Consider the following 15,025-nt stretch of genomic DNA (forward strand, 5'->3'; position numbering starts at 1 on the left):
AAGACTACAGTTAAATACAGACTGCAAGAGCAAGGAAACTATGGAACAGATTTGGGCAGCTCGATTAGTATCTAGAGAACAGCAGTTGGGTTACATATGTGAAGTTTTCCATAGTAGCTACTGCAGATCTGGAGAGTGCTAGAAAAAGAGAATGAGGTTGCTTACAGGGATTTCATCCCAACCCTGAGAGACAGGAGATGACAGTGAGTGTCTTGATATTTTGTCTGCATTAACATTTTGCAAATATTAAGCTTGTCTTAAAATTTGGTTTAGGTCCTGAGACAGATGCGCAAGCTGCCTTGGCAGGATGCAGAAGTAAAAGACTATGTTATATGCTGTATGATCAACATCTGGAACGTGAAATATAATAGTATTCACTGTGTAGCCAACCTCTTAGCAGGTTTGGTCCTTTACCAGGAAGATGTCGGAATTCATGTTGTGGATGGAGTGCTAGAGGATATTCGACTAGGAATGGAGGTAAAAAACCGGCTTTTTTATCAGTCTATACTCATCTACTTATGTTAAAAAGAAAACAAGAAAATAATGTTGCTTAAAGAAAGGAATCCTTGGATTCTGGACTTTTGTCTGATGACTTTTCTACCTTGGTTATTTGCTTTATGTAGGTCTATTTAAATTAAAAAAACAACACCCCCACCACAAAAAAAACCAAACCCAAAATCCAGCAAACTGCAAAGGTTACTAGGACAGTTGTTTCACACCCTTTATCATAATAAGGGCATACAATTTATTCTTGCAGAGTGTATTCAGATTCATGCAACTTCAAGTAGCTTCAGAGGCTAGTCCATATTTAATAGATGTTCTAATTACAGGAATTCTCTGGGCAATGAAAAAATCATCATAGATTTAAGACAGAGTGTATACTGAATGTATCTGAACTTTCTAATAACTACTAGTTGACCAGCTTTCATAACTACTTTTAATGTTTAATTTTGTATGTAGCCATAAATAACCATCTTTTATTATAACAAGTTCTATCCATTTTTTCATACTGCTTTTTTTTAAAAAAAAAACAACAAACAACAAACCTTTTACAAAGATTCTATTGTGTCTTCATGATAAAGTGAATTTTTTTGTTCTCTTTTTTGACACAGGTTAACCAGCCAAAATTTAACCAACGGCGGATCAGCAGTGCCAAGTTTTTGGGGGAGCTTTACAATTATCGGATGGTGGAATCAGCTGTAATATTTCGGACTCTGTATTCTTTCACATCATTCGGTGTGAACCCTGATGGTAGTCCTAGTCCACTGGATCCCCCAGAGCATCTCTTCAGAATCAGACTAGTTTGTACTATCCTTGATACCTGCGGGCAGTATTTTGACAGAGGATCCAGCAAACGAAAACTTGATTGCTTCCTTGTATATTTTCAGGTATTCTAAACTAAATTCTATATAGTTCTGTAGATTTCTTTAATGAGCTAATTTAAGTCAGTCTGTTACAGATTTCTATAGCACCATAATTTTTCAAATCCTCTCTTATAGTTTTATTTTAAGGTGACGTGTATGTTCAGTTATACATAGATGCTACCGTGCCAGTGAATTTGCAGAACACTGGGGTAGCAGTTGATTCACTGAAGGGCTTAAGTTCCATCCTTCAGTGGAAAAATGAACTGACAAATCTTGTGAATTCCAGCAAAAATAAGTATCAAGTCTTCCAGTTAGGGTGGATTAGTTCCATGCAACAGTATCAGCAGCTTTGCAGGAATAGAGCCGGGACTCCTGGGCTGTGTGAACATGACTTTAAGTTCTGCACCGTTAGGGTAATGAAGGCCAACAACATACACTGGCAAAGGGTGTAGCCAGTGGACTGGGAAAAGTGAATTTTCCCCCCGCCCCCCTTCCTTTCTGTTTGACCTGTGAGGCCACATCTGGAGCACTGTTTCCAGTTCAGAGCTCCCTTGTAGGTGAGAGGAGAGACATCAGCAAACTAAGCTGAGTCCAGTGGAATGTCACCAAAATGATCAGGAGGCTCTCAGTCCTCAGATTGTGGGTTTGCTCAGCTCGGAGAAGAGAATGCTCATTAGGTTGCTGTCCTCAGCTAACAGTGTTTGTACAGAAGTCATCTGATACTTCTCAGGCATGTATGGTGAAAGGATGAGAGGTAATGGTCACAAGTTGCAGCAGGGAAAGTTCTGATTCAATACAGATAACAGGGGAAAAGATTCTATAATGGGAGTGTGTAAACACTGACATGGGTTCCTCAGAAAATGGGGAATTCCAGTCCATGGAGTTCATGCTGAACCTCTTTGTACTTAATATCTTTTTCTACTTCTCTCTTTAAATTATACTAATTCAGGGATATTAAATAATAAAAATTAAGGTGACAATGACGTATTTCAGACCTACAGGATGCATATCCTTCATCTGTGTATGAGATGTAAAATGACTTTTTGAAGTACGATACAGTTCTATTATTAAACCCATAATAAACTTGTCAGTGAAGAAGTCTTAGTATTTTTGTTACACCTTATAATTTCAACAAGCATTCCTTTTGGCCATGTCACCTTTTAAGTAAAGGTTCTGATACTTCATTTTCAGGTGCAATTTTTGCAACAAATTTGTTCTCAGATTCTACTGTTGAGTTTGCTTATCAGCATTTATTTTTAAAAATTTTATTTTAAGGGATATGTGTTAATTTGTTATAAAGCAAATCGGTAAGTTACTTCATGCTACTTAGCTGCAGTTTTAAAACTTTTTGTGATGTTTCCCCCCTTCTCCCTATAATATACCTGTGGGGGAGTTAATTTTCTTTAAAAAACATGGAGGAAGGAACTGAAAGCTGGCCGATTGTTAAGTACTTATCTCAGAAAGAATCTACCCTTTTCAGTGCTTTTTTGCTCAGTCTTCATACTTCTAACAGTTGTTATGATGAAAGGGGCATGTTCTTCATGTTTGTGATATCCAATGATATCAAACAATGTTTAGTGGTATAAAAATATATAATAGTTGCGTGAAATACGAGAGTAGTGATATATTTTGCATTTTCTCTTGTACAAACATGACTAGGCATTACAAACTTCCTACATTAAATAGCTTAATAAGTGCAAGTGTTCATATAATATATTTGACTATTTTTGTATTCTAGCGTTATGTTTGGTGGAAAAAAAGTCTGGATGTTTGGACAAAAGACCACCCATTTCCTATAGACATAGACTATATGATCAGTGATACACTGGAACTGCTGAGACCAAAGATAAAGCTCTGCAATTCTCTGGAAGAAGCTATCAGACAGGTTCAAGATTTGGAACGAGAATTCTTAATAAAACTAGGTAAGAAAATGTGCAAGGCAAATGAAGTGGTTTTGGCAATTCCTGTATTTCTTAAAATTATGTTTTGTATGATGATGGGTAACTATTGTTATTCTCCTGATACAATCTTTTTATTCTTAAGATAGAATTTGTAACTTCTTTGCATTTTTTTGATCACCATAGAGTTCATATAGAATCTCCATAACACTAAAGAGATTGAGTGTTTAAAAAAAAAGTCAATACTATTAATATAGTAGTATTTGGAGAGGGAAAGTGTGTGTGTGTATATATTTTTTTCAGTATATGAAGTAGTATGGTGCAAATAATGAGAAAGACAACTATGAAGTTAATCAGAAAAACTTAGGAAGCACGCTCTACTACAAAAAGCAAGGAGTATACACTCAGTTACTTCAGTCTGTTGGTTGGTAGGCACTGATGGAAACCAGCTTGGTCATTTTGGTAGGTTGGGTGCTTCCAGCTCTGTTCTTTCCCCAGTTCTGGATTTGACTAAAGTTGCTCTCAAAGTAAGCATTAGTGTAAGACTACAATAAAATAGAGAACACGTTTTGCTTTTAAAATGCTGTCAGGCACTTTGAGCCTTACACTTCCTTTGGAATAATTTTGAATGGGCTTTATATTTCAGTAGAGGCCAGAGAATGATTTCTTTTTCATGAATTAGAGGTTTGATTGGATTATTAAAGGGTTTTTGTCTTCTTAGAAATGTATCCATTGGCTAGGTTGTGTGCTAGTTTGTAGTAACTGCTAATGTGACAGTGATCTATCTTTATAAATCTCACTGTGTTAAAAATCCAGTTAATTTCAGGAGAGAAACGTTGGGCTTGCAGCACAGCTTACTTGACAAAATACTGGTTAGCGTATATCTAAAACTACTATCATCATATTAACCTTTAAGCCTTCTGTGCTTATTAATTATTGTTCTTGTTAATTATTGGGTACTACTGTGCTCGTTTCTCACTAAATAGAGTTGTTTTCTAATCTTCCGTTTTTATTTGAAGACAAACTTGTTTATGAAGAGCTTTATATGCAAATTTTACACTTAAAGTGTTAATTAGAGCCTTAATAGCACTTAATCTAGTTACACACATTTAGTTTTTAAGAATAATCCTTTAATCCAGTGGGATGAGTGTGTGTAATTACCAGGTAAAACATTGCAACTTCTGGTTTAGGAGGAATTTATTTTCTTAATATCCTGTTCGTTTAGTTGATGTGCCTTAAAATTACCTATGTAGTAACCAAAATGCAGATAAAAATTTCCTTATGGTATGATCTAAATTACTAGCTTTAATGCTCTCAAAATGATAACCAATTTACAGCTACTTACATAAACTGTAATACTCTTTTGAAAGATATGCAGCACTTACAGATCATAAGAACTTCTGTTCTCTGAATCACCACTGCTATAGCACTTGGATTTGGTGTGGTTAAGGGGGGGATAGGTGGTCACTGGAAGCAAGGGTTGAACATTTTATTGTGTTTATTCTGGCACAAGCAAAGCCTGTCAACAGTACAACCTTTACTGTAAGGGTGTTATGTCTTTTTTTTCCCCTGCCCAAGTGTGTTGTTTTTCTTGATACTGATATTATTTACTTGCTAGTAAACATCAGTGTAGGGTGGGATAGTTCCTGGTCCTCCTGTTAGGACTGTTTGAAGGTGGACTCAGGAAGTCTGTCACCTGCCTTTCTGATCTTTGAATACTATATGCATAATAGGTGCAAGTATATCTGAAGGAAAGGAGTCTTTTATTTTTACTAGAGCAAAAACTCTAGAAAAATTGCCGTTCTTGATCAGTTTATCCCTACAGTTCCTCAGCCCATGGACAATAATGCTGAGAAGGTATTGTGCTAAAGACCACGATACGCTTTGCTGTTTGTCAGTCTGAAGTGTAATTCTAGGCAGAACAGTGGGGTGGCTTGTTGCCTGCAGCCCTTGCATTGGGGACTGACTGTTGGTTCTTGGGCTGCTCTGGTGATTTCTGTACCAGTGAGAATATAGAGTGATTCAACAGAAACTCTTGCATAATTACAGAGCAGCACATATTTTGAGGAGTGTAGTGTTTGCCAGTAGGGGGAAAAAGATGCTTTGAAACCTCTGGAATATGAAGGAGGAAGTGTGTGTGTGTGTGTGTGTGTGCGTGTGTTCACACAGATCTGAAATCCTCAATAACTACCATGCAGTCATATATACCATTCATTTTATTTCTGAGTTTTGTCTAATTTAAACATGGCTCTAAATATTCAATTCCTCACAAAGACCAACTTTAGGATCTTGGTCAGATTTTTGTGTGTGTCTGCCTATTGCATCACTTAAAGGCATCTGGAGTTGGAGGGGAAAAGAAAAAAAAATAATCTGGTATGCCCCAAACTACTTGTATAGTCAGAATCTAGACTTCTCCTTAAGAATTGCATACTGCTGCATTTGTTCTTTACACGTGGCAGAAAACAAACAAGTCCCATGAGCACAGAACTGAGGTGTTCATTTGCTGTCCGAAAAACTACACTAACAGCCGACCCTAAGTGTGCTTGGTATAATGTCAATGTACTATGATTAACTGCATAGTAACTGTATTGACTCCTTAGTAAAACTTTTGAAAAATGACTGGCTTAGATGTGCTATGTTGCAGAAGGCTGACATCAGCATTGCTTTCTGCTAGCTCAAAGCACAGTCCTCTGGAGAATTAAGTTGCTTTGTAAATTAATTTAAAAAAATTTAAAAATGTATGAGAACAATAGTGTGTGTGCTGGAAAATTGTTCTTTTTGCATTGGATGACTTAATTTTTGCAATAGCTGTTCTCTAAAAACAGATCTTAAATATTTTCTCTGAAAACAATTCTGATGGAAATCTGTATCTAAGGCTAAATTGGACATTGAAGCACTGACAGAAGCTAAAACTTAATTTTCACTACTGTGGGAATGGTATAGGTAAGGGTATTACATGGAAGGATACCTTACTGCAAGAAAGCAGAGGTTTAGGGAGCTACACTTGATACCTTACACACAGAGTAAACTAATAAAATGTCGTGAGGGATAGAGGTGACAAGCAGGTCAGTGAGGAAAGCTGCAAGATGAACTAAAACACAATGAAAGAACTGTCACTTCTATTTACAGGTGAGATGAGCACACTAGATAATACTTTTGGAAGAGACTGATTTCCTCAAGACTTCATATAGGCACCTACAGCCTCATAAGTTCAAGTGCAGCCTTGGAGCATTAGAAAAGAGTCAGAAAGGCTTATTACAAGCTGAGAAAATAGTTGCTTCAAAACTGTTAATTGACAGTAGTCTGAAGTACTGGAACTAGGACTGCAGGGGATTGATGTTTTCTGGGTTATGCTGGTTTTGTAGAGCATCTGTAATTTAGTGCTTGTATTTCAGTGCACCTGTCAGCAAGGTTGCATGTTTAGTTTGAGGATATTTTGAAGCAGTTGGCACAGTGCAGCTTCTTGATTGCTGTTCTGTGGGAGATTTTAAACATTCTCCATAATATTTTCCTCCTTTTCTGTCAGGGAGATTTTTGCCCTTTATGAGTACTGTAACTATATAGAGAATGTTTCATTCAGCAGTTAAATATTATGACCCATTGGAAGTTTTAGTGTTCAGTAACAGTGGACTTTTGGTGGTTATATGTGTCCTAATGTTCTAATTCTCTTCTAGTTCCTTGTTGTAATTCTTTCTATTTTTCCAAATTTCAGGAATTATGTATGACAAAGATTCCAAAGATACCATTACAGAAGGAGAGAATCTAGAAGAGGATGAAGAGGAGGAGGAAGGTGGAGCAGAGACAGAGGAACAATCTGGAAATGAAAGTGAAGTAAATGAGCCAGAAGAAGAGGTGAACATAATCATTTACCTTGCCTTGCATAAAAATATTGATTATTCATTACTTTCTGAAGCCCTTCTATGTCACAGGGTTAGCAGGTGAAATGTGGGTATGCACATCCCAGTCAGTACTCTGAGGATACTTCCATTCCAGTTTTGTATATATGGAAAACTGAATACAGAGTGTCTGAGGTGTATTCCAGGGAAATTATGGCAGATACTTGAACCTGACAGCTTTGCTCAGGGTATGTGCTGCTTCTCAACAAAAAGATGCCTTCAGTTTTTTGGCATGAAAACACTTTCACAGTTTTCTTTATCTGTTGTAGAAGCAAATGTATTGACTAGATGTCAAAGCAATCGTGTAGGAAAAATAACAGGTGTTCAGAATGTGCCTGTATAATATGAATAAATAAAAGATTTATGGAGCATAACCTTCCTTGTTTACTGTGCCAATAATATTTTGAATCAGAAATGGTGGAGCCAATAAAAAAAGATGTGTACACAGAAATTCTAACTTGTCACTATGACACAGCAAAGTTGACATGGTAATGGTAGTGTTATGAGAAAATGAATTCATCAAGGAAATAAGAAACACTTATTCTCCTTGTGCTTGCTTTGGTTTACTAGTAAGTTTTCTTTCAGTCTGCGCTTCTCAGCATTAAAGTTCCTGAAGTTTGGCTGGGTCTGTACTTTTACCCACAACTGAATAATATTAGAATCATAAACTGTTGTGGAGTGGGGAAGGGACCTCTGGAAGTCATCTTGTCCCTGTCACCTACAGTGGGTTACCTGAGGCAGTGTTTTGCATCAAGTTTTGAATATCTCCAAAGATGGAGGCTCCACAACCTTTCTGGGTAATCTGTTCCAGTGTTTAAACACCATCACAGTAAAGTAGGGTTTTTTATCTTATTTTTAAAAGAAATTTTTCAACTTGTGTCCATGGCCTCTCGGTCTGTCACTGGACACCACTGAGAAGAGTCTGACTTTCTCTTCCTTGCTCCTTCCCTTCAGGCATTACACACATTGCGAAGACATTCCCACACCCTGAACCTTCTGTTCCCCAGGCTAATCAAACCAGCTCTCTTGGCCTCTCCTGTGACAGGTGCTCCAGTCCCTTTATCTTCATCACCTGTTGCTGGACTCACCCCAGTATGTCCATATGTGTCTTGGACTGGCAAACCCAGAGCTGGGCACAGACTCCACATGTGTCTTGCCTGTGCTGAGCAGGCAGGAAGAATCACTTCCTTTGACCTGTCGACAACACTTTTCCCTGGTGCAGCCCAGGATGCAGTCAGCTGCCTTGGCAAGGCTGCATTGCTGGTCCTCGCTCAGTTTGTTGTCCACCATGACCCCAGGTCCTTCTCTGCTGAGCTGCTTTCCAGATGGGCAGCCTGTACTAGCGGAGGGAGTTATTGCTCCTTAGGTGCTGGACTTTCATTTCCCTTCCTTGAACTTTATGAGTTCTTGTCAATCCATTCCTCTGGCTTATTGAGTTCCCTCTGAGTGGCAGCACAACCATCTGGTGTATCAGCTACTACTCCTAGTTTTCTGCTGTGCTTTTGTGAAACTGTCAGATAAAGCCGAGTGAGTTCAGACTGAAACATTAAATACAAAACATAACAAACAGATTTACTAAGACTGAACTGAATGAAACAGGTTTGGATGGGGAGAGGGTAAGAAAGGTGTAGAAAAAGTGTATGAGGAATCAGATGCAAGCGGTCTTTATTTTAAAATAGTTAGAAGTCATTTGTTGAATATTTCAGGAGGGCTCTGACAATGAGGAAGAAGAAGGTGAAGAGGAGGAAGAAGAAAACACAGATTATCTTACAGACTCCAACAAGGAAAATGAAACTGATGAGGAGAATACAGTATGTATTGTAGCTTTAGATAAGTGAGTTGACTTTTGCATCTTTGTTTTTCTTTACTGAATGTTTTTTTGTCAGTGATGCTCATAATATATTGGGAAGACATAGCAGGAACACTCCCTGCTATTTCAAATATATTTGAGAGCTTTATTGCCTTCTGAAAATATTTATGCTGTCAACTTTACTACAACATGTTTTCACAGGACTTTACACTTTCACAGGTAGCTAGACTGGAAAAGATTGCGTAAGTGATGGTTTTGCAATGCCAGCAATGGTAGCAAACTGATATGATACAATAAGGTAAACTAGTTACACTCTACTAGATCTTAAAACCGAAAAGACGACAAACCAGGAAGTGCAGAATTCCTAAAATACGAAATTGGGATTGGCAGACTATAACATCTGTGGCAAAAGAACCCGTTCAGCTGAGCCTGAATTGCAGTTACATAGTAAGGAAAGTAATGATCATTACAGAACAATGTGTTGGGGTACTGACTTTAAACGTTTTTGTAATGTTGTGCTTTCCAAATACTGAAGGATTGTGTTTATCTTGAAAAGATCGTCACAGACTTAATGGAAAAATTAGTTAAATTAGGTGCAGTAGGGATACAGACTTGTTTGTATTGTTGCTATATCTAGACTGTGTATATATGCATCTGTACGCATATGCTGCTATGTCAGAATACTATGAGTGGCCAGTCTTTGTAATAATTGATGCGGTAAACATCAGAAAATATTTCTTCAAGAAAATAATTCAAGCCAAAACCTCTTTTCTTCAGCGATGCTTTTTTTTTTTTTTAAAGCTTTTGATTATGATATGTAAGCAATAAGGATGTTTTCCCACTTACTTCTAGACTGAATAATCATATTTCTGAAAGTAATGTAATAGAAGGTTTTTTCCTATTGCAATAGGAAGTAATGATTAAAGGAGGGGGACTTAAGCATGTCCCTTGTGCAGAAGATGAAGACTTCATTCAGGCACTGGATAAAATGATGCTGGAGAATCTTCAGGTATAAATCTTTATTTTTCTTAAATTAATGTCATTTGCTGTACTGCTAACTGTACTTGATTATTTCTTTTCAGTAAGCAAGTGATTAATGCTTAGCTTACCATACTAAAGAACATGGATTTTTTTCCTTAGTTGTGGCTGCTTCTCCGTAATTGACATCTTTGGATAAGTAACTTAATGAAATAGCTGTATATTTTTCCCAGTGAATATATGACATGCTGACATATATTTTATTGGATGAATAACTGCATCAGATACTGTGCAGTGCTTCTGACTTTAATCCTAGACTATCTAAGCCTAGGTTTTAATGTGTTTAAAATGTAGCCGCATTTAAATTTACATAACCTTTAAGTCCTTTCCCCCCACCAAGTATTGACTGTAGCAAGCCCTGTATGAGAAATACATTAATAAGATGCTACCAAACAATCTTGAACATAGAGTGTCCTTTCTCAAGTGTGTCTAATCAAGTCTCTAGATTTCTTTCCTTAAAACCTTGTTATCCAAAATGCCTTTAAGATTTGAAGTATTCTGTCCCTGTAACTTCCTTCTTCACAAGCAAGGAAACTCTAATGAATCCCAATATATTTATTACACTCTTTTCTTGGAAGGTTAAGCCTTTTCTCATTCATGAAAATACGAGTGTTGCCAGACTTGATGTTTTTAGCATCTGATAATTTATAGAATTTAATATTTTTTTTTTTAATAGCAACGGAGTGGTGAATCTGTTAAAGTACATCAGTTGGATGTTGCTATTCCTCTACATCTCAAAAGTCAAATCAAGAAGGGTGCCCCACTTGGAGGTGGGGACGGAGAGTCAGAGTCTGGAGACACAATGCCATTTGTCATGTTAACACGCAAAGGCAACAAACAGCAGGTAGGATTTTACGTAAGGTATAGATACTGTTTAAATAAATAAAATCTTTCCGCCTTTTTGAAAGTCTCACCCTGACGTTTGAAGTCATAGAAATTTTTATTTCTTCATCCTTTTGTCAGAATGGAACACAGACGACAGTTTTGATAAACAGCAAATACAGTGTGTGGTTTCTTGGAATTCTTGGTTGTTAACAGAAATCATGTAGAAAATTTCTGTGGTTATATCATACCATTACTAATTACGTCTGATGGTTACACTAGTAGGACAGTGTTATGTCTTATATATATTTTAAATATATAAGAAGATGAATGTATGTGGTTGGTGGACTGCCACTGGATGTTGAAAGGAGTAGAAAAAAGAGAATATTCCAGAATCTTGAAGATTTTACAGATTTATCTGAAAACACTTTCAGCTTCCAATGAAGATACGTGGCATTTGCTAAATTCCATTTCCTAAGTAACTGCTGCTTGGCTAAATCTGTTCAACTTGCAAAAAAGTCATTATCTCTGAAGACATTTTTAGGAAACTATTCCAGATTGCACTGAGTGAATCTCTTAGAGAGATGTAAATGGAAATTGTGTTGATAAAACAAATAAGCCCCTTGCTTCATGCAGCAAAGCTGTGTGTTTGTCTTGGCAATTTTCTCCAGTGTATGTTTGAATTTTCCGAGGTCAGCAAATGCATAGTGTACAAATCAATACCTAACACATTCCACATGCATTTCTTGTCATGGTTTAGGTCTTTTAAAGAAACCTTTTCATTTTATGTGAAAAAAAATTTCATGTGTAAATTGATGGTAAAAAATTAATGACTCTGAGTTTATATGGAAAGCAAAACCAAGGCATCATTTCATTCCATGCTTCTGTACCTTTCTGATGTTTAGATCCATGTCACTGCTTTGCTTTGACTTTTGTTACCTGAATTGTGACAGTAGTGTAACAGTTGAGGTGTATAAACTGGAAGTAGAGTCTTTCTCTTCCTTCATATGAAAGACACTTCAAAAATCCATGTAGTAAGTGAGAAGGTCTCTTCTCATAAAACACTTGAACTAGTGAGTGGGTGCTGTGCAGAGTGCTTTGAAAATGTAAGTAGTGATCCCCGTTGGAGTGGGCACATACATGCTTGCTGATGATTAACCGATTTCCTTACTACATTTGTTTGGTTATTTGGTTTTCCTGGACGTTTCCTTGAACGTTCTATACAAAGTTCTACAGTAGTTTTGAGTGGGGAATTTTAGCTGCTGTCATTGGGCTGAGAAGGGATTTAAGACAACTCTGTTTGGGGAGGGGGAAAAAAAAAAAAGGTGTTTAGCTTTTTCAGGATAATTTACTGGGAGTATCTGTAGTTACCAAGAATTTTAAGATCTTCATATTCTGCGTGAAGGGAAAATATTGCCAACATGCAGCCTAAAAAGAAAGCAGAACTTGTTCAGGAGTTTTCCCTGCTCCTCCTCCAATATTTGGTTATGGGTGTAGGCCCTTCCTGCCAAAACTCCTCTTGGTGTTTCTAGAAATGTAGAAAACAGTTGCTTTATAGACTACTTCAGTTCTTGAGTCAATGAAAGGCTTCTTTGTCCATAGTTCTGCGTTCAGAGAAAATAAATGTCTTGGTAGTCAGTTTTAATAGAAAAATAAGCAGGAAAGAAGAGGTGGAGTTGAAAAGAAAATAATTATTCCTTCTTACAGTAGTTGATTTTAAATCTGCGTGACCAGAATGTGCAGTTTTGAAATGATGGATGTGTACTCTACTGTTAAGTTATAGCTGTAAACTTTCAGCTTTTTAAAAACAGTCAAAAGGAGTTTGCAGACAACCTGGAAGGCTGTAAGTAACTTCCTACCTGCACAGTTACTGGAACGATAAGCATCACCACTGTACTAGGATATCAGCCTAATCAACTTGCCATGTTAGCAGTTGGTTTCATGGGTTCTTTGCCAATGGTGCTGCTGAAACCAGAACTCTTCACTGTAGGAACGTACTTACTGATGAAAATGGAACGTGCTGTGCTTCCTTCTGGAGGTTAGTATGTGTTTGTTGAGGTCCAGTCACTAAATAGTCGTTTCACATGAAAGTGTTCAGCCAGGTTTTGGTGCAGCATTGACAACTAGTTTTTTGAAGCAACACTAGAACAACTGACTGCTGTTTACCAGCAGCATTCAGCTTGAATTAACAGTCATTGGAGGCTGATAGTAACAAGGACAATATTTTATCCTTTTTTGTCACACTGTGATGTACAGAATTGGGCAATAGCAAGGATATTGGGTAGACCAGTGTCTTGCAGTAGACGGATGGGGTTTTTTTCACCCATCAACTGTGGCAAAGAAGTTGTATGACAAAACTTACAAAACTAGTAGCAGTAGAACTGAACATGGTTATTGGAAATTAGACTGCATCATGATTTATCCGCAAACTGTGAGAGCAAGGGGAAATAAAGAAATATTGCCATCATAAGGGATCAGAGCTGTGGTCTCTCTAATACCATTTGATGGTTTTGAAACTGAGAAGTTTTATGCCAGGTAGGTGTGAACTGAGCTGAGATTTAGACAGTAAAAAGAAAATCACCTAGTGTCAAGAAATGTGGCTAATACCTAGGAAAAAAGATTTCTTCTCATCTGAAAGATTTTTAGCAAGGTACCATAAAAGAACAGTAATATCGATGGAGTGGTCAAGTCTCTTTGAATGTGATGTTCTTTCTCAGTGATGTTTTTATGAAATCTGTAATCTAGTCTTCTGAATGATCATTTTTTGTTTCTTCAGTTTGCCATCTTCCAAGTGAAGTCCTTACGTTTGGTCCCCATCTCACAAATTTTATAAGAGGTTTTTTGATATACCTCTTCACGGTTTGCAAATCGGAAATGTTTCATTTGCTCAGTAATCATCATATCCTTCATTAATTGTCATCCGTGATTTGATTTCAGATGGCAGCTGCCTGATTGCCTTGAGATAGTGACTAAGTGATATTTTGTTAATTAGCTGTCTGTTGGGTTTTGTATCCATTTCTTTCCTTTGCACCCTTCTATATTTCAGTTTTCTTTTTTCTGCTTTAGGCATCCTGTCTGAAAACACTTAACCAATCCCATTAAGCTCATCAGTCCATAGAACAGATAAAATATAAAGGACATATTAAGATGGATGAGGAGCTTAATGGTGAAACAAAGAAATTATTTTTATCATGAAATGCTGCTAATAGGTCATTTGTGTAGTTTGCATAAAGCTCATTTGATAATATCTGGGAACATGCCTGTTCTGCTCAGCAATGAGTGACTAAAGCTTACGTTTTCTGTTGGAATTCCAAGAACTTTTATTCTTACACACACACTTTAATAACAAGTTTGTATTTATGTTCATCATAATATGCTATTACCCTCCGCCCCGCAGAAAAGCCCTTTTGCTTGACTTGTTTCATGTAAATAGATCATCTAGTTCATTGGGTTTCACTGTACCCAGGTTTTTCTCAGGTCTTTCCAAGAGTCTGTCTTGAATGTTTCAAACACACTTTATTTTCAAATGCTGCATCTGAGTACTTGGTGTCTTTTCACACTCATCACTGATCTGCTAGTGGGGTGCTACTGTCTTAATAGGTACCTTGAGATTTCTTAATAATTACTGCATTAGATACTAACCATAAGCAGTGAGGATTTTGTTTTTACTATATGCCTTCTCAACAGAGGTTTTGATCATGTATCTTTCTGTTTGCAGCTTTTGACAGTGTAGCAGAAAAGATCACTTAGAAATTTTCTTCTATTTCTGTGGAAATAGATGAGAAGAACAAGCAGCAGGATTCAGAGTAGTCCATGGAATATTGAGAATGATTATCCTTAAAGGCCTTACTCTGCTTATAGTACAGAAGTATTTATTTTAATGGATGTGCAATTGAAGGAGAAAGAGAAATTTCTTTCTAAATGTTCACAAACTTTGGCATTAAGAGATTTCTGAATGTTACTGTTTCAGTTGCAGATAAGATTAAGAATCACTTCTCTGTTTTGGAACAAGTGTAAAAAATAATTCTATGGAAATAAAAAAAAAAAAGAAAAGCATCTTCCCTATGCCTCTGAAAATCTCAGCTGTATTTTTCAGAGAGAGGGTACTTCTGTAGGAGTAGTACCAAGCTTACCTTTCATGTAGCTTACGGCAAATCAGATAATGTGTTGAATGTGTAGGTGTGAGGGAGGAGGAAA

General features: G+C 37.0%; 1 protein-coding gene across 2 annotated transcripts in view; it reads left to right on the forward strand.

The window, feature by feature from the left end:
- Positions 1 to 15,025, forward strand: part of UPF2 (UPF2 regulator of nonsense mediated mRNA decay) — a 64,866-nt gene that overhangs the window by 36,567 nt on the left and 13,274 nt on the right. For both annotated transcript variants that reach the window (XM_074903496.1, XM_074903497.1), the window contains 7 exons: positions 274 to 477; positions 1,113 to 1,388; positions 3,103 to 3,286; positions 6,975 to 7,114; positions 8,865 to 8,969; positions 9,879 to 9,977; positions 10,683 to 10,850. In XM_074903496.1, coding sequence (XP_074759597.1) covers positions 274 to 477; positions 1,113 to 1,388; positions 3,103 to 3,286; positions 6,975 to 7,114; positions 8,865 to 8,969; positions 9,879 to 9,977; positions 10,683 to 10,850 — 1,176 coding nt within the window. The remainder of the gene's footprint in view (positions 1 to 273; positions 478 to 1,112; positions 1,389 to 3,102; positions 3,287 to 6,974; positions 7,115 to 8,864; positions 8,970 to 9,878; positions 9,978 to 10,682; positions 10,851 to 15,025) is intronic.

The sequence above is a fragment of the Athene noctua genome, chromosome 3 (assembly GCF_965140245.1).
Source record: "Athene noctua chromosome 3, bAthNoc1.hap1.1, whole genome shotgun sequence".
NCBI lineage: Eukaryota > Metazoa > Chordata > Aves > Strigiformes > Strigidae > Athene > Athene noctua.